Here is a 24,591-nt window from a genome sequence, read left to right on the forward strand (position 1 = left end):
CTCTGCAGGCTTCATACCACCTTAACGGGGAAAAGGGGACTATGACATTTAGTATTTAATTTAGAAGATTTGACCTTATCATACTGTAGATGGCTTATTTTTATTTATATCGTCTCTGGAAATTGAATAGTGAATTTAGGGTGGAATTATCATACTGAATTGTGATTATATCACCAAAAAATTCCTGGGGACTTGTATATGCCGTCTAATTTGGGTTCCACGTGTTTCATAGGATTACTAGCCTCGAGGCATTTGATGTTGTAAAGCCAAATGAGTGAGAATGGATCCTAAGACATTTAATTGTTCGCATCAGCAGCGGATTCTTACTGGCTGTTGACTTTACTGCTCAGTTTCTGTATCTGTGGGGCTTTTCACCCCCTTGAGACAAGCAGCAGCACTACCACCTTAAAACACCAAACCCTAGTACAGTGCCGGGAATAGGGTGCGCGCGCTCGCACGCAGCTCGAGCGGCTGTAATTTCCACCTTAAATCCCTCTTGTGGTGAAACTTTTTATTCTATCTCCCGCGGTCGACCTTAAGCGCACACGCAAACGCAGGCAGCCGTACAGCGAGGTTTCCGCTTCTCAGCCGGGCTCGGACCGCGGCTCACGAAAAACACCGTCTGCACAAGGTTGACGCACCAAGGCGAAAAAAACGAACCCACCTGGCAAAAAAACATGTCTGAATCCAAGTACCGCGAATGGATTTTGGACACTATCGACTCGCTGCGGTCGCGGAAAGCGCGGCCGGACTTGGAGAGGATTTGCCGAATGGTCCGGAGACGACACGGGTCCGAGCCCGATCGAACCTGCGCAGAACTGGAAAAACTGATCCAGGAGCAAACCGTGCTCAAAGTTAACTACAAGGGCTCCATTTCGTACCGAAACGCCGCCAAGGTGCAGAGGAGAAGCAGGAAAAAAGACGATGTAACAGCGACAGCGAGAAGGAGCGCGGTGGAAGAAGCCAGTCATTCTGACTTGAGCAACGGGGACAGCGCACTCGGTCCCGTTGACCAAGACGAGGAGACGGAGGATCTGGAGGTAACGTTAACACGAGGAAGCTGCCGTCACACCACGTCGCATCATCATTCTCAAATGTTTATCACGTTATAGAGAACTAACAGGTGGAAGATAGCGGGTTAGGCTTCTGTTTAGTTTGCCAAAAAAAAAAAAAAAACATGCTTTCCTCTAAACGGGGAGTGGTGAGGGGAGTGATTGCAAGTGCACCCAAAACTGCCGCAGACGGGGAGCGGCGGTTGGACCTCGCTCGAGCGCTGCCGAGGTGAAGAACAACACCGACGGAAGGTGCGCGTGTAGTGTGTGCACTATTTAACAGGCTGCCGGTTGAAAACCACTTTTTTCAGACGGTGTTAATAAGCCGACAGTACACGGGAAAAGTTGCACCGTCCTGCCCGTCCGTAACAATCCGGGCCACCATTACCAGCAGCCGAAAGCGCTTTTTAAGCCCCAAACTCGGCTCGGAGGGGAGGGGAGGAGAGCCCTGTCAAGCTAGCAAGCGACAAACAGCGCAGCACAGGAAGTGCGTCTATGCTACTATCAAAATAAAAGCGTAAACAATCGACTACTTGGGTTTCCATACGCGTTCGCCGTTGTTGAGTTTATTTTGAAAGTCACTACCGGAAGACATGCTTTTAATTCCGGTTAGTTTAACACTGGTGGGAGTGGGTGAAGGAAAAAAGTCTCCCAACAGTACCGCGGATGTGCGAGACCGATGGGGGGACGCTGGGACGTTGTAGGGTTGGAGGTGTTTCTGGGGGAAACGAGGCCTACTGTCCCAAGTAAAAAAAAAAAACACAACCAACATAACGAGAGCCGTTAATGAAACATTAAGGTTATTTATGCTGGCCCTGGCGAGATTTCACCCCTTTCGCCTACTTTCTGATATGCCCATCATATTTATTTCTGCGTATAACCGTGAACAGTTTGGTGACCCAACAACACCAAAGTACTTCTAATCGACGCAGCCGTAGTTGGTTTATGTAAACTACATCTGTTCTGCTGCGATGGACTGTTACCGACGCAGTGCATAAAACATTCAGAGTGGAACCCCTGCACCCATTATCGGACACGCTGCCAAGCCCGGTCGCGGCTAATGCTCAGTGTTTGCTGTTGTTTTGGCCTGTTTTCGGCCCGTGCAGCGATGGCATCACTTCTGAATTTGTCTACAACTGTTTCACGACATTGTGTTGATGTTGGTTGTAGCGATGCGCATTGATAACAAGGTTTTAGAGCCAGGAGGGCACAAGTAACTGCGACCGCAAACTGTTCGTCCGGCGCTAGCTTAGGCGGATGCGCCTCTCCGATTTGGATGAGGCGGATAATTGACTTTTTTCTGAAACGCTTAAGTGTGTCATTATGAAAAATGGCCATGTGCATTGGGAAAGCAATTTGACTACTTTGGACTGAGTGATTATGGGAGGCCGTCGTCTGCATTTTAGGAGAAAAAGGAAAGAAGCAGCGCGAGACAAGGACGTGTCCGATAATGGACGCATGTGCATTAGTCTTTTTGTTCCGTCGCTGAGAAAACGTTGACCCGGTGCAAAGTCAAAGTAGGCTGGCTATCGAGGCAGCCGGCTGCTTCCTCGGATATGAATTCCCTACATTGATCCGCCTGCCGCGGCTCGGCCCGGGGAAGCGCTCCGGTAAAGACCGGAGAGACAATGGCGAGCTTTACCGCGGCTCCTCAACTCCATGCGCACTTCGAGAGGAAATTTGAGGAAAAAAAAAAACGCCTCCCCTCGGCCCTTCATATGCTCCTGTGTTAGAATTAACATTGAAGAAGGCCTCTTGACAGGGGCGCACCGAGCCCATCCGTAGTTTTTTATGAGCCGATATCAAAATATGTATGATGTGAAATTCACGGGGACACATACCACGATTTTTTTGTGGATGTATCTCCATGAAAGTTGTGATATCTGGTCCGATGGCGAAATGCCATACAAGCGGCTCTTTTTCAGAGGAGCGGGGCGGGCTTAGTTGCGCTCTTGCACTCGACTGGATCTTGGACACGCAGTCGCACACAAGCTCGTTTTTTACTCAAGGATCCATTAACAAAACCCTCAGCGAATGCAGTGGATGTTTATCTTAAAACTAGTTGTATGCAATCAGATATGCATTTGATTTCAGCGTTTAATTATGGGGAAACTCGGCTGTGGTCGAAGGGCTAATAGATTGTGGAGTGAACATTGCGTGTGTACCGCGGAGAGGAACGAGACATTCAAAGGCAATTATTTACCACCACAGCGGTCAAATTGCGACATCTGTATGAGCGTGTTTCATGTGACACACTCAGCCTACAATTAGTACAGTCATGACAGCAATCCCCTGTAACCTTGCTAGGCTTACGGGTTTCACGGTCGAAATTAAGCTTTTATATTGCAAGTTGCAATTGAAGACGCATCTGTCCGATCTGCTCTCAATACAGAGACGAGGGCATTATTGGATTGCTAAATTAATCATCTGCATTGTCATATAATTAAGTTCATTTTTCGATGGTGGGCTGCTCCCTCAAAATCTAATGCGTTTCTTCTTTTCCCCTCCCCCAGGCTTGTTGTCACCCATGTGTTGATCCAAACCTAGATTAGAGCCCTGCTTAGTTCTACACCCACTTAATAACCTACTTCTGATTGTTTGTTTTTTATATGTGGCTGTGTGGTTATATCACATTGTCACTGTTGGATTGTCTCCCATCAAATCCAGTGTTTAGAGATCTTGTGTTGCTCTTGTTTTGTAGGCTGATAGCTCTATGGCTATGGACACAGACAGTAATGCAGAGGAAGAGGGGGCTGAGGAGAGCCGGGATGGGCAGGACGGCCCCTCTCCTGGCCGCACATTTGAGGATGCTGCTGTGCAGTGTGCTCCTGACCAAGCTGTCTCTGCCCCTTGCTCTCCCTCTGGCTCCCGGCCCGGCCCGAGCTCCAGCCCCAGCCCCAGCCCTGGCTCGGGTCTGGACTGTGTCTCTGCCCAGAAGGCTAGCGAGAGGCCCAGCTCCTTACCCCCCTCCAGCCCCAGGGCTCTCATGCATAATGACTGGGCTTATGATTCTGCTGTTTGTCCAGCAGAGCGCCAGCACCCAGGAATGCAGCGAGACAAAGGTATTTGCACTGCCTAGACACTGTCCGTTATGGACACCTGACATAGAGGCAAGTGCAGCACTCTAATATTGTTTCAAGTGATAACTTGTGCGCTCAGTTTTGTTCTGAGCACTATATGAAATAGGGATGTGAGCTGTGAGCCAATGAGATGATTAATTGCAGGGTGGCAATGTGGCATAGTGTTTGGCAGTAGATTTACTGCCAATGCTTAATGTAAACTGCATACAGTTGCAAGAAATATTTACTAAATTTCAATGGATCATCCATGAACATATACATATGCTGATTACATATATTAAACTTAATTCCTTTAAAAATCCAGCCCTTCTTTGTACAACAGATGCATGCTTAATAACCTATGCAAACCATTACACACAAGAGGTTTGTCAGCAGGAATTTGTGTGTGATATTTTTTTTATTGGTATACTAATCATTTAGATAATTTAACATTAGTCAGATTTAGTCAAGAATTTCACTACTCATGTGAATGACTGTGATGATATGGCTTATGCTGGTGTGTGAGACAGTTGGTTCATTCTGTATTAGCAGTGACCACGAAGTCTGTAACTAGCAGCCCGTGTGCTGTGAAGAACAATGTCAAGAAAGAAGATGGAGGCAGGACAGAGGATAGCGGCCATTCTTCTGACCAGTTGGTGCCAGACTATGGACCAAAATTGGTAATTGACCTATATTCCCTCTGTGACAGACAACACCACATGTCCGTCTCTGCTTCTTTCTTACTCCATCATCAATCCACTTCCTGCCTGACATTTTCATGTATCTTTCACGCTGTCTGGCCAACAGGATGAGACCGGGAAGGTTTCTGACGGAAGACCACAGACTCTGTCTTTGCCATCTGACATCTGTGAGTTATAGCTCTTGTAGCTCTTTGCGTTTTTATTTTTGAAAGCTTATGTGTAAATGTCATAATGCAGGTCTTACAGTATTTTATCTTCAATCTGATTTACTGCTGTCTCATTTTGGGAAATGGTTTTGAAGAAAACACAGATGTTTTGGGCATTAACTTGTGACAACTCACTGTATGTTTCCAAGGACCTCTTAGCTGTTATTTGCCCTTTTACTTGTGGGTGCCTGCAGGGCTGCACAGATTTTTGAAATGCTTCACAAGCTTGCCCTGCTACCTTACATGCAGGTGTTGCTCATTCTAGTGACTTTGTTTGGGTTGAAAGCTGCTGCCTTCAACATTCAGCCCTCTTACAAAAAGAAGAAATTCTTATGTTTCTTAATGAAAGCCGTTTTGTAGGATTGGAAATCCCTAGAGTTGTTACAGTTTGATTCAACTTGATTTTTCAGGCTATGATTCTCAGTAAAGATTTATTTTTATTTTTCCACCACTTGGCTGTATAACAAACAGAGCACCTCGACACCATGAAGCTCTTGATCATACAGAATCTGAACAGTCCCATCAAATCAATTGCCTTAACAGAAATGTAAGGGTGTGTATTACATACAGTGTCAACATAGATGGACAGAAGCTTTTAAAAAGTTTTAGGTTTATTGAAATATGTGCTGCTTTATGGATCATTTGAATGTCAAATTTACTGGTAGGTGTTAATGATTCAGAGAGGGTCTTTTTCATATTCTATTTGTCGATAAGCAAACCAACATAAAATTATGTGATTTTGACAAAAGTTGTCTGCAAGGGAAGAGTTTGTGATATTCCCCATATTTACCTCTGTGTGGCAGAGCTTGCAGATTTTGTGACGTTTATCTAGATTTTTCTTCTTTTTTTGACTTATGAAAATCAAAATGTGCTGACATGTTTTCTTTTTAATGCAGTATGAGGCAATTTTTATGTTTTTGTTCTCTGTCATATGCTATCAACAGTGTCCCACCCAAGCGGCTAACATGGGATGACAAATGTAAACAGCACTCATCTGTTTCTTTCACTGCACAAACACTGTGTTTTACCCATGCTGGGCCTGGATGTGTTTTGGCACAATATGGCGCCGTATCAGTACCATTTGGTTTTCCATTGCAATTTTCAACATATGGGACTGAGTCCAGAATGTGTATGTGTAACTATAGCAACAGTAGAGCCATAGTAACCATTTCAGCATCCACAACAGACATGGTGGACCCACTCTTTTTTCATATTTTACTTGGGATTATAATTTTATTATGAAATTACATTCCATCAAACTACACTGCTAAGGCAAGTTACAGCAGCAGCAGTTAGCCAGCGTAATACTCATTTGAGTTTTTACAGAAGTAGAAAAACATTTGGCTCAATCTAGTGATCTGCAATATATAAGGGACGGTAATACAGCAAAGTAAAGTAAAGGGGGGAGTGTGTAAGTGTTTTTTTTTTTTTTTTTTTGGAGGAATGCACTTGTCCTGGGGGCCCATGTGATTAGCACTTGTATTTCTTCCATTTCCCTGTGTTTCAGTGTTTTGTCATTGTTTTTCTGTGTTTGTTTAGTCTCTGACTCAGTTTTCCGTGACGTTGCACTTTTGTTCATATACGTTAGAAAGGTATTTTAAAACGGCCGTTGTAACATTGACCCTCTGTGCATTGCTTTTATTTTATTTGTGTGATGATGACAGTTCTGCCAGTACCTTTGAAGGCAGGCTGGTATCAGATAGATAAGAGTGCTGTACCTGCATGATTTTGTTGTATCCCAACCGTACTGAACCATCAACAAAATATAATCAAAAAGCATACTGTACCGTGACAGTATGGCCACAGTGCAGCATGCTGGTGCAGTGGAAAAAACACACCAGACTTCATTCCATCACAACTATGTTCTTTATATAGCACTGCACCATGCAATGTTACGGGGTCTAAAGTGGTACATTTAAAACCCAGAAAAAAATGTTTATGTCTTACATAAGACGTTTTGTTGTTTTAATCTGGCACATTGATGCAGAACTGCAAAAGGTATGTTACCTAGTTGTTGAATCATAGCCAAGCTCCCCTGCTGTTGTCCATTTAATGTATAAAACCCAAGGTGGTGGACTTTAGTAGTTTAAATGGATGACGCAAGATCATAACATAGACATAGCCGTAAGTAGCATCACTGAGCGTTAATGTTAGAAGAGCTGCTAAGTGTGATTGTTAGTCTAACTTTGTATTAAATGCCTTACAGTTTTGATTCAAAGAGTGTAATAACAGGGCTGTTATTACACTGTTATGCTGCTGGACATGCTTGGTTGTCTTGTTGTCCATAATCCAGGACAAAGCAGGCAAATGGTGATGTCTTTCCTTCACTTTATGACTAAAATTTGCACATACATTAAAACGTATCAAAAAATAGATACGTTCAAGTATTTACAACCTGGGCCTAATTGTCCTAGTTTTTTGTTTTCATGACAATTGATTGTGTTTAAAGTTTTATCAGCTTCAGTAGAGCTTTCAGATAGATAAGAGTGAAAATAGCTGGAATAATCTTTTAACTAAGAATGGTGGTCAAAAAGGTTTCTAGTTTTACCAAGCATTAAACAAATTTGATCCAGAGCCAGTGATCAGCCGTGCTCCCAAGGCATGTTACATAAAATCTCCAGTACAATCAATGCCGCCATGTGTCTTGCTCGTGCCCAGGACAAGATGATCTCCAAAGGCCCCCCAGCAGATTATTTAAAGGTTAGAGGGACCTTTTGGGCCCTCCTTTGACCCAGGATCTGGGACAAGTGATGTGTCTCCCCTCTTTTGGCGGCTAATTACAATAATTTGCCAACTTCCATCTTGGTCACAGGTACTACAGACAAAAAGAAGACAGACATACCCTGCCTCTCTGCAGCTGAGGACAATCTCCTGAATGGCAGTAAAAGCAATGAAGTGTGAGTATCCTGTTGTCAAGAGGTCATTTTGTTTTCTACCAGATTTCTACCATTTTTATAGATCCTTTAAATCATACTCTGCCTTCCCTCTCAGCAATGATTTGATGCTCCTCTCTAGATCCAGTTCAAGTTTATTTAGAGCTCCAGATCACTGTTTACAGTCTCAAAGGGCTTTCTAGGCCCACAAGTATACAACAGACAAAACAGGACCACACTGCCTGATGTAATCCTTACAGTGGGCATGAAAAAAAAATCCCCCCCAAACCCTCCTGTATAATAATAATGACCATACATATTTACAAAGCACACAGACATGTTTTGAATAATCACACCTGGACAGGACAATTGCCTACAAGGCTGAAAAGACAACAACAAAATGAGATATACTTCCTGTAATTTGCTAAAAATAAACAAACAAACACAAAAAAAGTCATTCTCTTGTGATCATGTCTGACTCTTTGTCTTGTTCTTCCTCCAGCTCTGTGAAGAAGGAGAAGATGAGCCAGAACTTGTTGCAGTGGAGCGTGGCAGATGTGGCCAGTTACTTCTCCGCCGCAGGTTTTCCAGAGCAGGCCGTGGCGTTTCGCACACAGGTCGGTGCACTGCCACAGGCTGCCACAGAGGGCGCTGCCTGTTCACTGAAAACCTAACAAACTGTGTGTCCTGTCTGAAAGGGAGACAGCTGTGCAAAATCACCAAGGGCCAATTGAAGTGAAGACTTTTTAGACTGAACTGACAAAAACATAAACTAAGTATGTAATTGATTGTAATTGAGCCTACATGGTTCTCATCATTAGACTCATCGTCTGGTAGATTATTTTTTGTTTATTTATTTGTTTGTTTATTTGTTTTTGTTTATTCCACTGTTTGTGTGTTGAGTGTAAAGGGTTTGGGCTTTATTCACCATATGCAATTTTTAAAAGTGAGTTGTGTCATGATACAGTAAAAAGGCACGTGGTGAACTCTTTTCAACAGAGCTGCGAAGTGGGCGGAGCCACAGGTTCTGGAAATATCTCCCCCATTTTCTTCCCTGTTTGGAATTTTACTTTTAACAATAACTACAATATTATTCAGCACTGACTCATGGCAGTCTTCTAGAGAAATAATATTGCAAGATTATGTTATGGCCATCGCCTCCAAAGGTATCAAGAAAATACTGCGTCATAGATGTTAAAAGTATCAGACTGTTTGTCTAAAATCTGGTGAAAGCTGTGCAGCTCAATTTAACCAGTGCTGGCAACATGTGAAGCTCAGTCAGTGGCTGTCTCTTGAGACAACGCATTGTGGGACACGTTGTTGACTCATCTAAAGATTTTTATGTGCACACTCTTGAACCTTCAACATTTTTTTCCAAGGAAAAATTAATGAATTATTTCAACACAGTTCTTAGGTTTGTACTGATGATTGAACTGGGAGAGTTTCAAGTCCATCCTAGTGTTGGAGATGCTCACACAGGCCATCACATAACATTGGACTTTGAGAAACAAGTGGGATTTTTACTTCCAGAATCCTGGCTTTCAAAATAACCCTGCCCACTTAGCAACTTCATCTGTTTCTGTGTGTAAATAAATTCAGGGGAGTGTCTTCGATTTCTAATCCAGCCACATTCTGCTCCTACCCCAACAGGAAATTGATGGCAAGTCTCTTCTCCTGATGCAGCGCAGTGACGTGTTGACCGGTTTATCTATCCGACTCGGCCCTGCCCTCAAAATCTACGAGCGCCACGTAAAGGTGCTGCAGAGGACCCACTTCCTGGAAGACGAAGACCTCTGAGACGGTCGACTCACCGGCGGTGCTCACTTGAAACGCAGACACCGTTGCATTGAACCGACATGCACGTCCTCTTGGATCTGCAACCCGCCACCCATCTCCACACATATGAAGGAGGTGTGTGGGGAGAGAAGGCCATGGTGGAATTCACTTTGACTGTGAGAAAGACAAATAACTATAAGACAGTCATCCTACCTCTCATTGTGGTCTTGAGGAATGATTTTCATTTCACCCATTTGGTCATACAACTGCATCGACAAGGGAACTGACTTCTATGTTGTGGGTTTGTTTTAAAGTGGATGAGGGTTGACATTCCTGCAAGGGGAAGGGGAGGGGGGCTGCAGCCAGAAAAAGGGACTCAACTTTGTACCAAGTGGACCACCTCTGGATCAATGGACCCACAGAGAGATGACTGCATTATGGTGTGGCTGCAGTTCAGCCGTACGCCCACGTGAAAAGTGTTGGGCTTGTTATGGCTTGAAAAGTTAAATTCCTCCCTTCATCCTGATATGGTACTGGCACCTTGTTTTTTTCTTTTCTTTTCAGAAAGTGTTTCTAAATCACACAAGTTAACAAAAAGCACATCTGTTGTGTGTTTTCCTTTTTTTTGAGGAGATGAATAGAATTTCATTATAAAGTGCTGGGTAAGTCGGGCTGTCCGTCTCATGTATCGGTCATCAGAGCTCGATTCCTGACTTTCTCATCATACCACCAATAGCTGCTGATGTTGAATTGTATCATCCATGTCTTTGAGACATGGCAATATAACCAGTATGATATAATACTACCTGCTGGCAAGGCAATATATGACGTTTTTGTTCATTCCTTTTTTTTCTCTTTTCTTCCAAACGACTGTGCTCCAACTTAATATGGATGCATTTTGAGGCACAGTTGCAGATGGATGTGCCCAGAAAATATGCAGCCTAATGGAATCCACCTGCACACATAAGCAAAACAAAAGTAATACCTTGGGGGAAATGTTATTGTAATACCAAATATGTTGTTTTAAACTTAATACAGCAGCTCAGTGTCGTTTTACAGAGCCGACATCTTGATCAAATGCAATATTTTGTGTTATCATCCATTAATAATTTGTCCCGTGTCCGTTTTGTGTTTGTGTTGTGATCTAAGCCAGCCATTCAAAATGTAACATTCCATAATATGTACTCTACATTTCCAGTGTATCTCTTCACATTTTTGTTATGCTGAGTCTGATAAATAAAGCTCTTGTCTCCCTTTTCAGTCACTTGTGATATTTTTTTGTTACCGCAAATCTATACTTAGCCTGAATACAATAAATATTTCAATGGGTCAGTGACTGAAACCCAACCCTCACCTTGTGAGGGTGACATGCTGATGGCTCTCTCCAGTCTCAATTAAATATTGTGAATAAACTAGCGACTGCATATACAAGTCATTTATTCCTCCTTTAAAATTCAAGGTCCTCATTTAGTCGCTCAGGTCTCAGTTTTTACAGCATTCTGTGAAATGGACATTCAGTGAAAGAGGAGTGTTTGGTAGCAACTAAACCTCAATGTTATCTGTTTCGAAAGCATTACTCCTATGCCAGACATGGAAAATATGACTGTGAGAGCTGACAGGATAATTTTATTGTAATCAGTGTACATTTTCAGCAATCCAGAAGAAATGGCATCACCACAGTATAAAGGAGAGTTGGATGTAAAAGCTCAGACAAACACTGCGGGAAGCCAGAAAAGTCAGTCTCCCCTTCATTGTTCCCAGCTTTGTGAAAAAGTTGTTTACGTTCACTGATTGGGCTGCCCTAAGCTATGGAAATAACGTGAATTGTTCAACTGGATGGTATTCTCCGTCGCACAGTTCACAAAGTCACCAAGGTAGCAAAACAGAAAAGGACAGTCTCTGCTTCATCCTTCGCTCCAAACAATCACAGCCGCACACGTTTGTTAGTTTTACTGAATTAAGACTTTGCTGCATTTAACTCAAGAGTTCCTCTAGCTCTATCAGTCCCCTGTTCACCAGACCACCAATCACAGTAAGTGTAATTAAAGTGGCTGGCAATTCCCTGTTATGGAGTGACAAGTAGAGTCGTCATTATCCCCATCTGTATGTATTGTAACTCCACAGCACGCGTTCTGACATCCATCCAGTTAACGTGATCAGTGATGGCAGATTGGTGTGTGTAGTGACTGGTCCTGGGTCTACAGGATGAAGGGGAGTATGGAGGAGCGCAGGGTGGGGTAATCTCTGAACTCCTTCAAGTAGCTGCGGTGCTTGCCTCTGGCCCAGACAGTCATCTGGACGAAGGCCACGGCAGTGAAGAAAGCCACAGGCAAACACTGGGTCATCACTGTGAAGCCGATCCAGGAGCCCAGCTGTGAACAAGAGGTTTACAGACACACACACACACACACACACACACACACACACACACACACACAGTAATTTGTGGTAATCAACATGCAGTCGAACCACTAGATGGCAGCAATGAGGCATCTTACGCTTCTTCTCAGTTGCTTTTTTCCAATTGTCACAAGTGTCTCATGGGACATCACAACTCTACTGCATGACTGCAAAAGGAAGCAACGCACCCAAAACATTTAACTGACGCTTCAAAATCTAGTTACTGTGTCAGTAAATTGTTCCAATGCCACCAAAGTCCAAAGCTGGTTTGTCATCTGGTGAGCCGCACTGGTCAAAATGTTTAGAAGTTTTCCACCATAGCAGTCAACCCTGGAAATGCTTCTTATGTATAAATCTGTTTTGTTCAACTTTTTTTTGTTGACACTGGCTGCTTACTGTAACAAGAATGTCAGTTTTGTCTCTCTAAATCTTACTGTGTATCACACTTTTTAGATTTGAATTTCAACATGTGCACAAGTTCAGTGGGAAAAGTCAATACTGTACAATACTACACATTTCTTTACAGTAAAAAATGTATAGTATGTATATGTCAAAGATGTAAATGGAATATACGTGTATGTCTGGCAGATTTTTATAACTGAGAGAATCACTTTGCATGTGAGGGCATAAACAAAAGAAAGTTTTCGAAGTTGTGAAGAGTATGACAGTTTCACTGAGAATCAGCTCATCAGTTTTGATCAGCACGCCATTATGCAAGCGGTTATTGTGCAAATTGTAGACATCTGTGCTTACTCTTTTGCACACATGTCCCGCATGCAATTTGCTTGAATGAATACAAAATTCAGCTATGTTGTGAACAGCAAACTAACTATTTAGAGATTTGAACATATTGTTTAAAAAAAATCTCATTCACTTCAATTCAAAAACTTTAAACTCAAAGGAGAAAACATGGGCTGTTGGTGATACTAGTTTTCTTCAACATATCAGTGTTAAATATTTTCCTCTTTCGTGCATAGTGGACACTGCTTTGAAAAGTTCTTTGAGCTCTGTTCAAGTTCTATCTAAGCTTTATTTTTACTCACAGCAAAAGACAAATCATAACCAAACTGTCCTGAGAATATGTCAAATATTTTCATATCTAGCTGATGACGAAAACTTTGAATTCCCAAACTGTGATAATGTCAGTGATGGAAAACGTATTACGCTACATCTAATGTCTGAATCTGCTTTGTTTCTGGGAGGGGGCGGCAATAAACTAAATTTATTTCTACATCATCTATGATTTGTATTCTTGCATTTACTAGGCTGTTTTGTATGAGTGTATCAAAGTATCTGCTCACCTCATATGTGTAGTTTGGACAGGAGACCAAGGCAAAAATCCATGTAAAGGGATTCTTTGTCGGATAAGGAATCTTTCTGACTTTTGAACCTGGGACGACACGTAAACAGAAATGACACATTGTATTTAGTAGAATTGCTGGTTTGTTGTTTTAATTAAATCAATAATGACATGATAATAAGGAAAATGAAACGATAAAAAAGCTCACCTGGAGTTTTGAGGTTGCGGAGTGCAACATGGATGGAAAAATTCCCCACTTGACAGAACTGTGGGGATACAGACATCCAGAGATGACCGTCTTACATGAGAATCGGCTCAGCCGAGATGTACACAACTTCAACCACTGCACACTTACCAAGAAAAGGTAAAGTGCTGCTTTCACCTGCTGCTCTCCATAATCTGTTGACGTGACACAAATAAACAGATTAGGACGGCGTTGAACATCTTAGACTGATGAGCTGAACTGTGCGTGGCAGTGGTCAGTGCTTACAGGGTGTGGTGTAGAGAGGGTGGTTAATGTAGTAAGCCATCCAAGCTGCAAAGCACCAGTAATAGCCGCAGTTCTGGAATAGAAGATGGTATCATATGAAGTCAGAGTGTCTGGATAGAGTTGCAAAAATGTTTGGTCTTGTGTTGTTTTATCACAGCACCCAATAATGTATCGCACACACTCCAAGCTCAAAGCATGCACCTCACCGCACAGTCTCTTCACCTTAAATATGTTTCTGAGAGGCATAGTCCCATGGGAGATACGATGGACAAACAGCGTCTCCAGAATCCTCTTGATGTAGTGAAAGGAGTGACACATGCAGGCCAAGCTGCAACAGGAGACATGTAATAATATTTTCATATTTAGCTTTGATTAATACATTGCCCTCAGGCAGCTGACTACACTTGGCCCTGATTCACTGTCAACACAGCAATAATATGCCTCACAACTGTCTGCAGTGTCAGAGGGCATCTGTGCAAAGCCTGGGATTGTGCAACACGCTACACAACAGATCCCTGAACACTTGTGTGCAAGCTGACACTCACTGTACGACCCAGTGTTTGCTGCTGGTGAAGTCGTATTTCGGAGCGTAGATGAATGGCAGACGGAAGTAGAACATTAAGTAGATGAGCAGCGGACCGGCACACTCTGTCAGGAACACCTGAAAGTGACCAAAGAAAAGTGAGCAATTCAATTCGGTTCCGTTCCATTTCACTTTACCCTCCCTGAGGGGAAACTCTCCTTGCAGCCAGCGGTATCAGAGCAAGCACAACCAAATATAAACCGAGACACACAAAAATACATCAAAACATGCCACGAAGCAGGATTAGCACATTAGCCAGTTAACTTTAAAGTGTTACTGAGCATCTTATGAAATTTTATTTATTATTAGCAACCGTCATCAGGGATGGCTGGACCACGATCCTAACCCCGACATTCAACGTTTGTCTTACAGATTCAAATCATCAGTTTAAATCATAATCTTTTCCCCAGTTATCTGGCTAACTTTCTAATCCTGGTTTGTGGAATACCATCCAGCACAAGATTCAAGAGTGACAATGGATCACTGTCTCTGAACCATTCTGTCGCCAAACATTTAATTTTACTGGTCATGAAGTTTGTAGGCTACATTTTATGGATTCTGAAGCAGTTAGGCCACTGTTGACAGGAGGAGACTTCTCCAAAGAGAGGCTTATTGGATGCAAACTTAGTATCCTGAGGGCTAGAATGAAGAACTGAAATTAAATTGCCTTTTACAAAACCAGATGGCTGGCACTGATTTACATATAACTGTCATTTTTATGAATGCTGTGTATTATGATGAGTCTTTATGTGGCAACATGTTGCTGGCATTATCTGATTCTGATTTTTGTTTTTTATTAGTCATTCATCCTGCTGTGTAATTCACAAAATGTGTAAACTTTTTTATTATGCACACCCTGTCATTTTTATGGATGTTTCACACTATGATATGTAGATACGTATATTATTATTTTTTCCTAATCTTTTTTTCCTTAATTAGTACCTAAGGCATCATCATTGGAAGATCCCTGGGTACTGATAAATAAGGATCACGCTCACAGCGGTGTGATCTGTTTTTTACCACTAATATTTTTGGGGCATTTATTGCATGACTTGTTTTAATTTTTAATTTATTTATTGTTTGCTTCATTTTTATCAGGACCTATGTTCCATGTTTTATTATGTTTACTTTTTATGCTCTTATCTTGACAGTGTGTATTATTTTTACTTGTTGTGTAAAGCATGTTGTAACTATGTTTTGAAAAGTGCTGTACAAATACAGTTTATCGTTATTAGTATTTTGTAGTTTAATCCATAGGTGGTATAAACCCTCTAACAGAGGAAAGAAACAAAGAAAAAAGAAACAAATTCCCCTCAGTGAGATGAACAGGACATTCCAGTATTGCTGTGGCTCCCCTGGTACCCCACAGCTCGGTGCAAACTCAAAGCAAAAACTTCTCCTCATCTCCTCTGACAGGCATTCGATGAAACAATAACAGCATTCAACAAGTGCCCGAGAGCAAATGAGAGAGCATGCAATACCACAAATGATATGATCAAGTGGAGCAGCACAGCTGACTGCGGGCTTGGCTTGGTGGACGGTGAGGAAACTGATCTCTGAATCAGCACCTCTAGCAGAGCCCTGGTTCAGCTGGGCTGACTGATGGCTACTGTTGATCTCTGTCATGGCGCTAGGGAACTTTTGTCCTCCTCCACCCATAATGATATCAGTCTAAAGCCTAGCGGGGCGACAGGGCTTGTATCAGGGTGGGCAAGGACAGAGAATGCAGAGGCTGGGTGGGCATGGGTGTGTAAAGAGGCACTGGTGGTGAAAGGCAAGAGGGAGGTCAGAGGGATAAACACCTGCGGGAGAAATGGGGCCACAAGATTATGTGTCCTAGGACAGAAAGCAGGGGGTGCAGGAGGTGACAGAAAAATGAACCACAGCACTGTCAATGCAGGGAGATATTTATATGCAAGATAATGAGCGACTGAGTGGACCGTGAGGGAGCATGCCTGTTGGATTTTGTAATGCAAAAATCTGAATACTGTGTTGCATGTGTGCATATGCAAGCTTGTTCGCTGAGTAATACCACACACAAGCCTCCAGACCACCTCATTGCTCACTTGGGCATCCATTCCCCACATTGTCTAGACATTTTTTTTTCTTTCTACACAGTCTCTAGTGGGGACCAACCTGCCTCATGGGCTTATGAGGACAAAACCCTAGTCCCCACAAAAAAAGGCTTTTTGAAAAAAGGAGTTTTGACTTACTAGTGAAGGTTAGAAGTGGTCAAGCATGGGCCTATTATGGTTAGGATTAGGGTAAGGTTGTTGAGAATAAAGAAAAGTCAATACAGAGTCAATACAATACACATGTATGTGTGTGTATGTATGTGCACGCAGGCCTACTCACAGTTCCCCATGTGACCTGAGCTCCTAGGTCACTGAAGTAGAAGCTGGCTGTGGTTCCCACAGGAAGTGTCTGCAGAACTTCCTCATCCCTCAGACACTTGGCCTCTAGGAAACATGACGATGTGCAATCATTGGCCAAGAGCAGGATCCACTTTGCGGTCCGTGATATCATCACAACAACCATGATCCATACATATAAATACATAATGTATCGCGATAAATTGATACTGGCAGACTTACTTGGATCCAAACGCAAGGACTGTCTGGCTGGATACCACTTTGGATCTGACAAAATTAAAAGGGGCTTTACTGTTGGCATGCTGTAGAGATTATTGTATTAAAAGGAATACCATTGAAAACCGCACCGCTATGTCTAAATTTCACGCATGTCTATTTCAAACATACTCACTTGATTTGTGAAACAGAGCCTTAATATCTAAAACTGTAGCAGTTGGTTCCACCTGCATGCACAGACAAATATAAAAATATGATCAACTTGAGGTAGTGCAATCATCAGCAACATTTGTAATGGGCTACATGAGTGTACAGGGACTGCTCTATTGACATTTTCCACTGAGCAATAAAAAAAACACAAAAATAGAATCAGCATTACTTTTCACCAGAGGAATTCCCATTTCCTTAGGAATTTGTTTGACTTGCATGTTTCCATTTTCAGCTGTGATCCCTGATGTTTCTGACACAACTGCACATTCAGACAAGCAGCTAATTACATGTGTCTGCCCGCCTATTGGCCCCGTGCAGCACAGGAATGTGCTGTAGCTGGAGCAGAAAATTCCTGCCAGATGAAGGGGGAATTTTCACCTCCTAACTGCAATCCTACCTCAGCAGGAACCTAGTTGGTAATGGCCGCACTTGACCGTGCCGTCTGTAAAGTAGATGATTAATGATTAACTGTAAAACTACCCCTCTCCTCACAGCGATGACTCTGTAATTCTTGAGCTAAAACACCACGTGTGTCAACTGACTTCATGACAAAATCACTGTCATTGCATTAGTTATTTTTAAAGCACATTTTAAAATCCTAAACTCAATCCTGCACTGACGAGTAATAGGCATACTGTAATTATATGTCATTGAGTCTTAAGTTATGTATTTGACATGTATCTGGAAACAGTTATAACCAGTTATGGTGAACAGTATCTCTACTTTCTAAAATCATCATATTCAGTATAAAGTGTACTTATACTCACCTTGTCCAGCAGTAGAAGTTTCTCTTTGGTCTTTGAGTCCAAGATCTCCACCTCAAAGTACACTATCCTTTTGGCCTTTTTGGGAGGTTTTGGCCTTGGCCTTGGTGCAGACTTCTTTTCAGCTTCACCACCATTTGTATTCTTTGCCTCTAATGCAAGTGCATCCATAGCTTTGTTTGATCCCAAACCTCAATGGCTTGCCAGAAGGTCAAATAAACTACAATGTGGCCTCACAGCTGGTTATTTCTTGTGCTCCACCACAACAGGTAGCAGCTCCAAATCACCTTCTCCCAGTCACACGCTGATATGTCCTCCTTGACTTCTTCCCTCCACAATCTGGACTCTCCGACTAACCTTTCACTTCTAGAGGAAGGATGGAAAAAATCTGTGAGACCATAAATACCCTTTATGAGACTGAGAGTGTGTATGTGCACGAGTGCAAAGGAAAGACAAGAAAGAGAAGTGGCAGAGGCTCGTCGTAGAGATGATCCAAGAACGAGATGTCAACCTGCACCTCACCTGAGTAGCTGCCTCCCCATGATCTAGATGCCCCTCTCCATGCAACACAACCCACCGAAGACGAAACCGGAGAGCCCCAAGACATAATCCATAGTGCGCCATTCAGGAGTCTAAATATAAGTCGCCCGATTTGCTCTGCAACAGCTTTGTAACCTTGGTAAGCCACACACAACCTTACCCAGTGACAGATGCCAATGTGCTCCCATTAGACCTATAAGACACAACTCCTGTCTGCTCTGCACCTCACTCTGTTACACAGCAATGCTCCCCCCTTACAGCCTGATCCATGAGATGAAAGACGGCCAGTCCTCCACATAGCAACACAACCCCCCTCCCTCCAGACCACCTGTGGTATTCTTTTCCCTATCTGACCTCCAGAACAAAAAACAACATGTGCATTTCATCGCCTGCATGCTCCGAGGTTTGTGTACTATATGGACAAATATCTTCACCCATTTTTGCCTGAGCTACCTCAAAGTGGTTTGCGATGGGGAGGACACCAGAGAGGACGAAAATGCTGGCAATGAGAAGATCAAAAATGCCTTTTCATCTCAGAGAGTCAGCTCTTCACTGCACACAAGCAACAGCTTATCTGTATTCTGTGGACTATTTATAATCAGTGGGGACCATCCAAACCGGCAGATCGTGGCAGTTTCACTGTTCACAGTCCAAGACTATCTCTGATTCTAAGATGAGAAAAATCCTTCAGCTATATCTGATTGTAGTTGTGCATTTCATATCATTTTGTTCCCCTCAGATATTTGGCCAAATTGGGCGACTTCTGCTTCAGAGGTGATTTACATTTTGATGTGGCGTGACTAACAATGCTGTTGTGTTTTTGCTGATAGAGGTAGGCATTAACATGTGTGCTCCACTGGGACATGTGACACAAGAGTGAAGTGATTAGAAAATAGACATTGCTCCTTCCCTCTTGTGGATATCAACACTCACGATTCATTTAATTTACCCCTGATTCTTTAGGATGTCCTGTTTGTGACAGGAAATAATGGCCTGCTCTTATCAATGACAGGAAAGGCATGCAAGATCACCTGCTGCACGGATTTATTTCTGCAGAATGCCTATGATACTATATTACAACAAATTAACATGCGCTAATAGCACCTGATATAAACGCGCTAGCTAGGTTTTAATCATGCAGTCAGGGTTTTACCTCTATTTTGACAGCACATGCAGCTTGCTTGAAGAGGTAGCAGTGGGCGTGTCTAGCGGAATGACGCATTAAGGGGCGGGGACTAATGAGGAAACGCAGTCATCACAACAGTGCAGGTTCAAGATAGTTATGGTTCACATAGCCAAATCCTTGTCCTGTAAACAAGGATAGCGGCACTAAAACATCTCGCACATGCCTATTATTGAACAATCACCTAGAAGAATAACTGATTAATACCAAGGCTAAGTAATCAATGCAAAAAATCATATACATATCCATTGACATTAGCTTCTGTTCAGCACATTCGCGTCTACAGCTCACAGAAACATGATTACAATACGAAGCGCACGAATAATGCAAAATAAAATAACCGTCTTGCATGGTAAAAATATATATGTATATTTATATATACATATATATATTCGACCAAATGTGACATCCACTTACTGAATCCCAGCCGAGAAGGAAGTATTACATGACAACCAGGTTCGCCTCCAGCCAAAATAAAGAGGCGTAGTCCGTGGGAATGTAAGCGAAGACGGAAGTTGGCAGGAGTGAGACCTCTCGCTTCCCGCGGATCGTTTCTGGTTACACACATCAGCACAGCATCAGTCTCTTCCAGAAGTTTCCTCGCACGGTTCGCAGCTTGCTCAATATAATAAGCTCCGTTTTAGCCAGAAACCCCCATTGTTTCATATCGCATAGTATAAATAATATCCACGTCGCTGCTCTGCCACCTCGGTGTAAATTAGATAGTTGTGTGCGGACTGTGACAAGTTAGGAGCACCAGCCTTGTTAGTTAGCTCGGCAGCTAATGTTAGCCGGACTGACAGCTGCAGCGGGGCTGGTTGCATGTTAACACCACCGCGGGGGCTTGCTTGTTTTTTGGACCGAAGTTGCCACGTCCACGATGATTTTATGAAGTGGAAGACTTGACCGGATATTGTAATGGGTAAAGATTACTACAAAGTGTTGGGAATAGCCAAAGGTGCCTCTGAAGATGAGATAAAGAAGGCGTACCGAAAACAGGCCTTGCGTTATCACCCCGACAAAAACAAGTCAGCTGGAGCCGAAGATAAATTCAAAGAGATTGCCGAGGCCTACGATGTGCTCAGTGACGCCAAAAAAAGGGACATATATGACCGATTTGGAGAAGAAGGTAACTAAATAAATGATTAATTCCCCTCCTCTCTGTAGCTAAGTTTACATGTACTTTCTGCTGCTGCTGACTCTGCCACCTGATATGTTCAACTCCAGCTAACTCTGCCTAGTTACTTCTCAATATGCTGTTAAGATCATACTTATTAATAGAAAGTAGAATTAAACCTGAGCAATTACTGTTGTTGTTGTGGCATCATTATGCACCAGTAACCAAAGACTGAAAAGACCTCGTGTAACAATAGCTGTGTGTGGAGAACTTGCTGGAAACCTCTTGCGCTGCCTGCTGTGTTAAAACCTGATAGTAGCCTGATGACACTGGTGGGAGCACTTAAAAATGCACAGCTTGTTGCCTTGGGTTGAAGTAGGGCAAGGGACAAGCGTGTAAGTAATGCCTTGAAATGAGGCTGTTTTTCCTGCCTTATGTCATTCCAAGCAACATGCCCTCCATCATCTCAGTGGCATTTGCTTTGAGCAGTCTAACCAGTTTACCATTGAGTTAAACTATAAATTGTTAGGTATAATGATATCAACATTTTCTCCTGCTCAGCCTGAAGCTTGTGGCCACAAAACTCTGATGTGTTCTTGTGTTTTCTTGCTCTTCAGGACTAAAGGGTTCCACTGGCGGCGGAGGCGGAGGACCCAATGGTCCAAGCTACAACTACACCTTCCATGGAGACCCTCATGCAATGTTTGCAGAGTTCTTTGGTGGCCGAAGCCCATTTGATCAGTTCTTCTCACGAAATGGGGATGACAATATGGACATCGATGACCCCTTTGCAGCGTTTGGCATGGGTGGGATGGGAGGAATGGGCGGCATGGGAGGATTTCAGAGGTCGTTCAAAGCCCATCCTGGGGTCCCCCATAGAGTAAGGGAGAAAAAGAAGGACCCACCCGTAGTGCATGAGCTGAAGGTGAGCCTGGAGGAGGTCTTCTCCGGCTGCACCAAGAAAATGAAGATTTCCCGGAAGAGGTTGAACCCGGATGGCTGCACTGTGCGCAGTGAGGATAAGATTTTGACAGTAGACATCAAGCGTGGCTGGAAGGAGGGGACCAAAATCACCTTCCCAAGAGAGGGAGATGAAACTCCCACCAACATTCCTGCAGACGTGGTGTTTGTGGTCAAAGACAAACCCCATCCAGTGTTCCGAAGAGAAGGCTCAGATATAATTTACCCTGCAAAAATATCTCTTCGAGAAGTAAGTGAACAAATTTATGATTCCAAAGCAAATCACTCAGACACAAGCAGCTCATTCATATTTTCTTTTTTAATTTCTGAAAATGAGAAATGAATTTTCTGAGCCAGTTTTGACGGTGGGGACCATCTGTGTAAACATGTTGGATAATTAGCAATATTTAAACATGTCTACTACGCCCGTCTAATTATTGTTTCTCCTTCTGTCACCAGGCATTGTGCGGATGCACGGTCAGTGCCCCCACATTGGACGGCAGGACTATCACTGTGACCTCCAGAGACGTAGTCAAGCCTGGAATGAAAAAACGAATAGTGGGAGAAGGGCTACCCTTATCCAAGTGTCCCGAGAAGAGAGGTGATATGGTCTTGGACTTTACAGTCAAATTCCCTGAAAAGTTGGGTCAAAGTACTCGTGATGCTTTGAGTCAGATCCTTCCACCATGATCTAAATTACTTGGGTTTCCTAAAACATCTAATGAATCCGAGATAGCCAGTCCACATTCCCAGTGGCGCTCTTTTGTGTAGCATCAGTTAATGGACTTGCCCTAGGCTCAGGACAGATTTGTGTTACTTTCAGTTGAGTTAAATGTCACTATTTTAAGCATCAAATCTATATTTTCACTCAATATCACATTAGAGGAGTTTCATAAGACTGGGAGAGTGACAAAACACTGACCATTACATTTTGCTGTGCATTCAACTTGGTTCTGTCTCAGTACTTAGTCAAAGCCCGGCGCTGTGTCAGTTGCAGAGAGCGCCACCAAGGCTTTTTGGAGCCATGGCTGGGGTGTAATGTGATTTGTAGTGGTTTGGCTTCAAGCAGCTATTGTTTTAATTAATGACAGTGGTGCCAGTCCTCAAGTTTTTATCAAGACTTACCAAAGTGTGTCACCTGAACATTAACTTAAGGAACTGAGGATTTGAGCCTCAGACTGTTTTGTAAGTGCTTCCTAGGCAGTGGTTTCAGCCCAGAGAGCTTTTAAACAATACCTCAGGTGCAGTGACACATGCCGGAATGTAACTATACCTATTATTACTAAACAGGATTTGTTTTTGGTAATCAATATTACTATGCACTTAGATACATGTGAGGTTCACATACTGGGCAGAAACCTAAGAAATACTGTGCTGAAATGTCTGAGTTTTCACATTAACAGTGGAATTTTAAAGATGGCACATCTTGCAAAATGCATTAATGCTTTTCATCTTTCACAATGTCTTGTTTTAGAGTTCACAGCAGACAACCTGAGTGCTGATGTCAGTTTTTTTTTTTTTTTTTTTTTTTTTTCTCGGGGAGACTGTGCCAAATAACCTTGTTCCTTTGTAACTACAATATGAGTGTGTCTTGTATGTGAGTGCATGTGTCTAGCCTGATGTGTGCGACTAAGGAAATAGCAACATATATGTCATTACCCCTACTTTTACTTACGGATACACACCCTTATTATGATATTTTGATATCGGCTCACTAAAAACTGCATTTGGGATTACTCTGTCTGCTTTGACCTTTTTGTTATTTCATCAAAAGCCTGTGTATTTTTTTTTTTTTTTTTAAGCCAGACCGTACTTCACTGGTGTATCAGTGCAGTACTAGGCTAAATATTATCAAGTCCTTTTCAAGCTGTGAAATTAACAGTTTCTTCCCCCCGACTTGTGTTTTTAAAGCTCTGAAAATTCTTTTATATTTTATTTGGCTCCTCTGGTCTTTTCCTTAAGATACTTATTAGGATATGGGTAATGTAATGGCCTTTTCCCAGTCAGTGTGTCTTCCACAGCAGTAAAAAAGCTGCTCACTAAATCATTTTGTTTATTTTATTAGTATTATTATTATTTTTGCTGTCAAGCACCGATAAACTATCTGTGAATTACTTTTGAACCATTTTTCAAGTAGTTTATTTAAATAGACATTTTGTCCTCATGACTGTTGCAGAGGTAAAAGAGAAGCATCTGGACAGTCAGTACTTGGTCTCATCATTCCACTCCTACTGGAGTTTAAGTTTATAATTGACACAAACATGTGGCTTAACATGAATGTAGAGATGTGTAATCTCTGTAATGTTTTACTTTTTTGTTTTAAAAAAGGATATTTGCTTTTTTTGGCAAAGGTTTTCCTTCTCATGGAAAAAAAGTGTAAGCATTATTCTGTTCTACCTACTGTTTATGTTGTTATGAAATTATTCTTCAGCACTGGGATTAGGCACTGATCAATAATATACTCTGGATGTTTATTATAGGTCAGTGTATACAGGGTGTTTTAAACATCACAGCTTTCATGGATCAGTTATGAGGTGGAAATGTTTTTGAAAACATTTTTCCTGTGTTGTGACAATATGCATTTCCACACTTTATTCAAGACTGACAGACAAGACTGGCAAATAAATATCTAATAAACTATTACCTTCCAGTGTGCACTTTGTTCAGAATCAAGAATTTCAGCACATTCCAGCTTGTATTAAATTGTTTATGAGCAATCCAATGGGGGTGGTGGTGCTCCACATTTTACATATAAAAAAAAAATTCAGAATAGCATTACTTATCACAGG

General features: G+C 42.4%; 3 protein-coding genes across 5 annotated transcripts; 2 read left to right on the forward strand and 1 right to left on the reverse strand.

Moving 5' to 3' along the window:
• Positions 1–493: 493 nt before the first annotated feature.
• On the forward strand, positions 494–10,927 carry samd1a (sterile alpha motif domain containing 1a). Of its 2 annotated transcripts, none has more exons than XM_030058523.1 (7): positions 494–1,040; positions 3,754–4,114; positions 4,664–4,791; positions 4,919–4,979; positions 7,831–7,915; positions 8,394–8,508; positions 9,542–10,927. In XM_030058523.1, exons 1-7 carry the CDS (start codon positions 678–680, stop codon positions 9,686–9,688), a joined length of 1,260 nt encoding a protein of 419 aa, XP_029914383.1. In that variant the 5' UTR covers positions 494–677; the 3' UTR covers positions 9,689–10,927. The 2 variants fall into 2 exon arrangements, with proteins under 2 accessions (XP_029914383.1, XP_029914382.1); XM_030058522.1 differs by having other exon boundaries at positions 497–1,040; positions 4,661–4,791.
• A 265-nt stretch (positions 10,928–11,192) lies between these two features.
• tecra (trans-2,3-enoyl-CoA reductase a) lies at positions 11,193–20,281 on the reverse strand. 2 transcript variants are annotated; one of them, XM_030058405.1, is made up of 13 exons: positions 20,143–20,281; positions 19,696–19,850; positions 18,006–18,368; positions 17,204–17,255; positions 17,035–17,079; positions 16,796–16,899; positions 14,403–14,518; positions 14,080–14,185; positions 13,858–13,930; positions 13,723–13,766; positions 13,576–13,633; positions 13,369–13,457; positions 11,193–12,039 (listed from the first exon to the last, which is right to left on the reverse strand). In XM_030058405.1, the coding sequence occupies exons 3-13, from the start codon at positions 18,171–18,173 to the stop codon at positions 11,866–11,868; spliced, it is 1,029 nt and encodes a 342-aa protein (XP_029914265.1). In that variant the 5' UTR covers positions 18,174–18,368; positions 19,696–19,850; positions 20,143–20,281; the 3' UTR covers positions 11,193–11,865. The 2 variants fall into 2 exon arrangements, with proteins under 2 accessions (XP_029914265.1, XP_029914266.1); XM_030058406.1 differs by lacking the exon at positions 19,696–19,850.
• On the forward strand, positions 20,257–24,442 carry dnajb1a (DnaJ heat shock protein family (Hsp40) member B1a). Its single transcript, XM_030058404.1, has 3 exons — positions 20,257–20,854; positions 21,460–22,052; positions 22,262–24,442. Exons 1-3 carry the CDS (start codon positions 20,644–20,646, stop codon positions 22,490–22,492), a joined length of 1,035 nt encoding a protein of 344 aa, XP_029914264.1. The 5' UTR covers positions 20,257–20,643; the 3' UTR covers positions 22,493–24,442.
• The last annotated feature ends 149 nt before the right edge of the window (positions 24,443–24,591 follow it).

This window comes from Myripristis murdjan, chromosome 8 (assembly GCF_902150065.1).
Source record: "Myripristis murdjan chromosome 8, fMyrMur1.1, whole genome shotgun sequence".
Classification (NCBI taxonomy): Eukaryota; Metazoa; Chordata; class Actinopteri; order Holocentriformes; family Holocentridae; genus Myripristis; species Myripristis murdjan.

Excerpts from the sequence above, each read along its gene's own strand:
- samd1a (XM_030058522.1), top strand. The coding sequence starts at position 678 with ATGTCTGAATCCAAGTACCGCGAATGGATTTTGGACACTATCGACTCG. Across the intron at positions 4,792-4,918 it reads CAGACTATGGACCAAAATTG|GATGAGACCGGGAAGGTTTC; the intron begins GTAATTGACCTA and ends TCTGGCCAACAG. Across the intron at positions 4,980-7,830 it reads GTCTTTGCCATCTGACATCT|GTACTACAGACAAAAAGAAG; the intron begins GTGAGTTATAGC and ends TCTTGGTCACAG.
- tecra (XM_030058406.1), bottom strand. The coding sequence starts at position 18,173 with ATGGATGCACTTGCATTAGAGGCAAAGAATACAAATGGTGGTGAAGCT. Across the intron at positions 17,256-18,005 it reads AACTTCTACTGCTGGACAAG|GTGGAACCAACTGCTACAGT; the intron begins GTGAGTATAAGT and ends CTGTGCATGCAG. Across the intron at positions 16,900-17,034 it reads GTCCTTGCGTTTGGATCCAA|AGGCCAAGTGTCTGAGGGAT; the intron begins GTAAGTCTGCCA and ends CATGTTTCCTAG.
- dnajb1a (XM_030058404.1), top strand. The coding sequence starts at position 20,644 with ATGGGTAAAGATTACTACAAAGTGTTGGGAATAGCCAAAGGTGCCTCT. Across the intron at positions 20,855-21,459 it reads TGACCGATTTGGAGAAGAAG|GACTAAAGGGTTCCACTGGC; the intron begins GTAACTAAATAA and ends CTTGCTCTTCAG. Across the intron at positions 22,053-22,261 it reads CAAAAATATCTCTTCGAGAA|GCATTGTGCGGATGCACGGT; the intron begins GTAAGTGAACAA and ends TTCTGTCACCAG.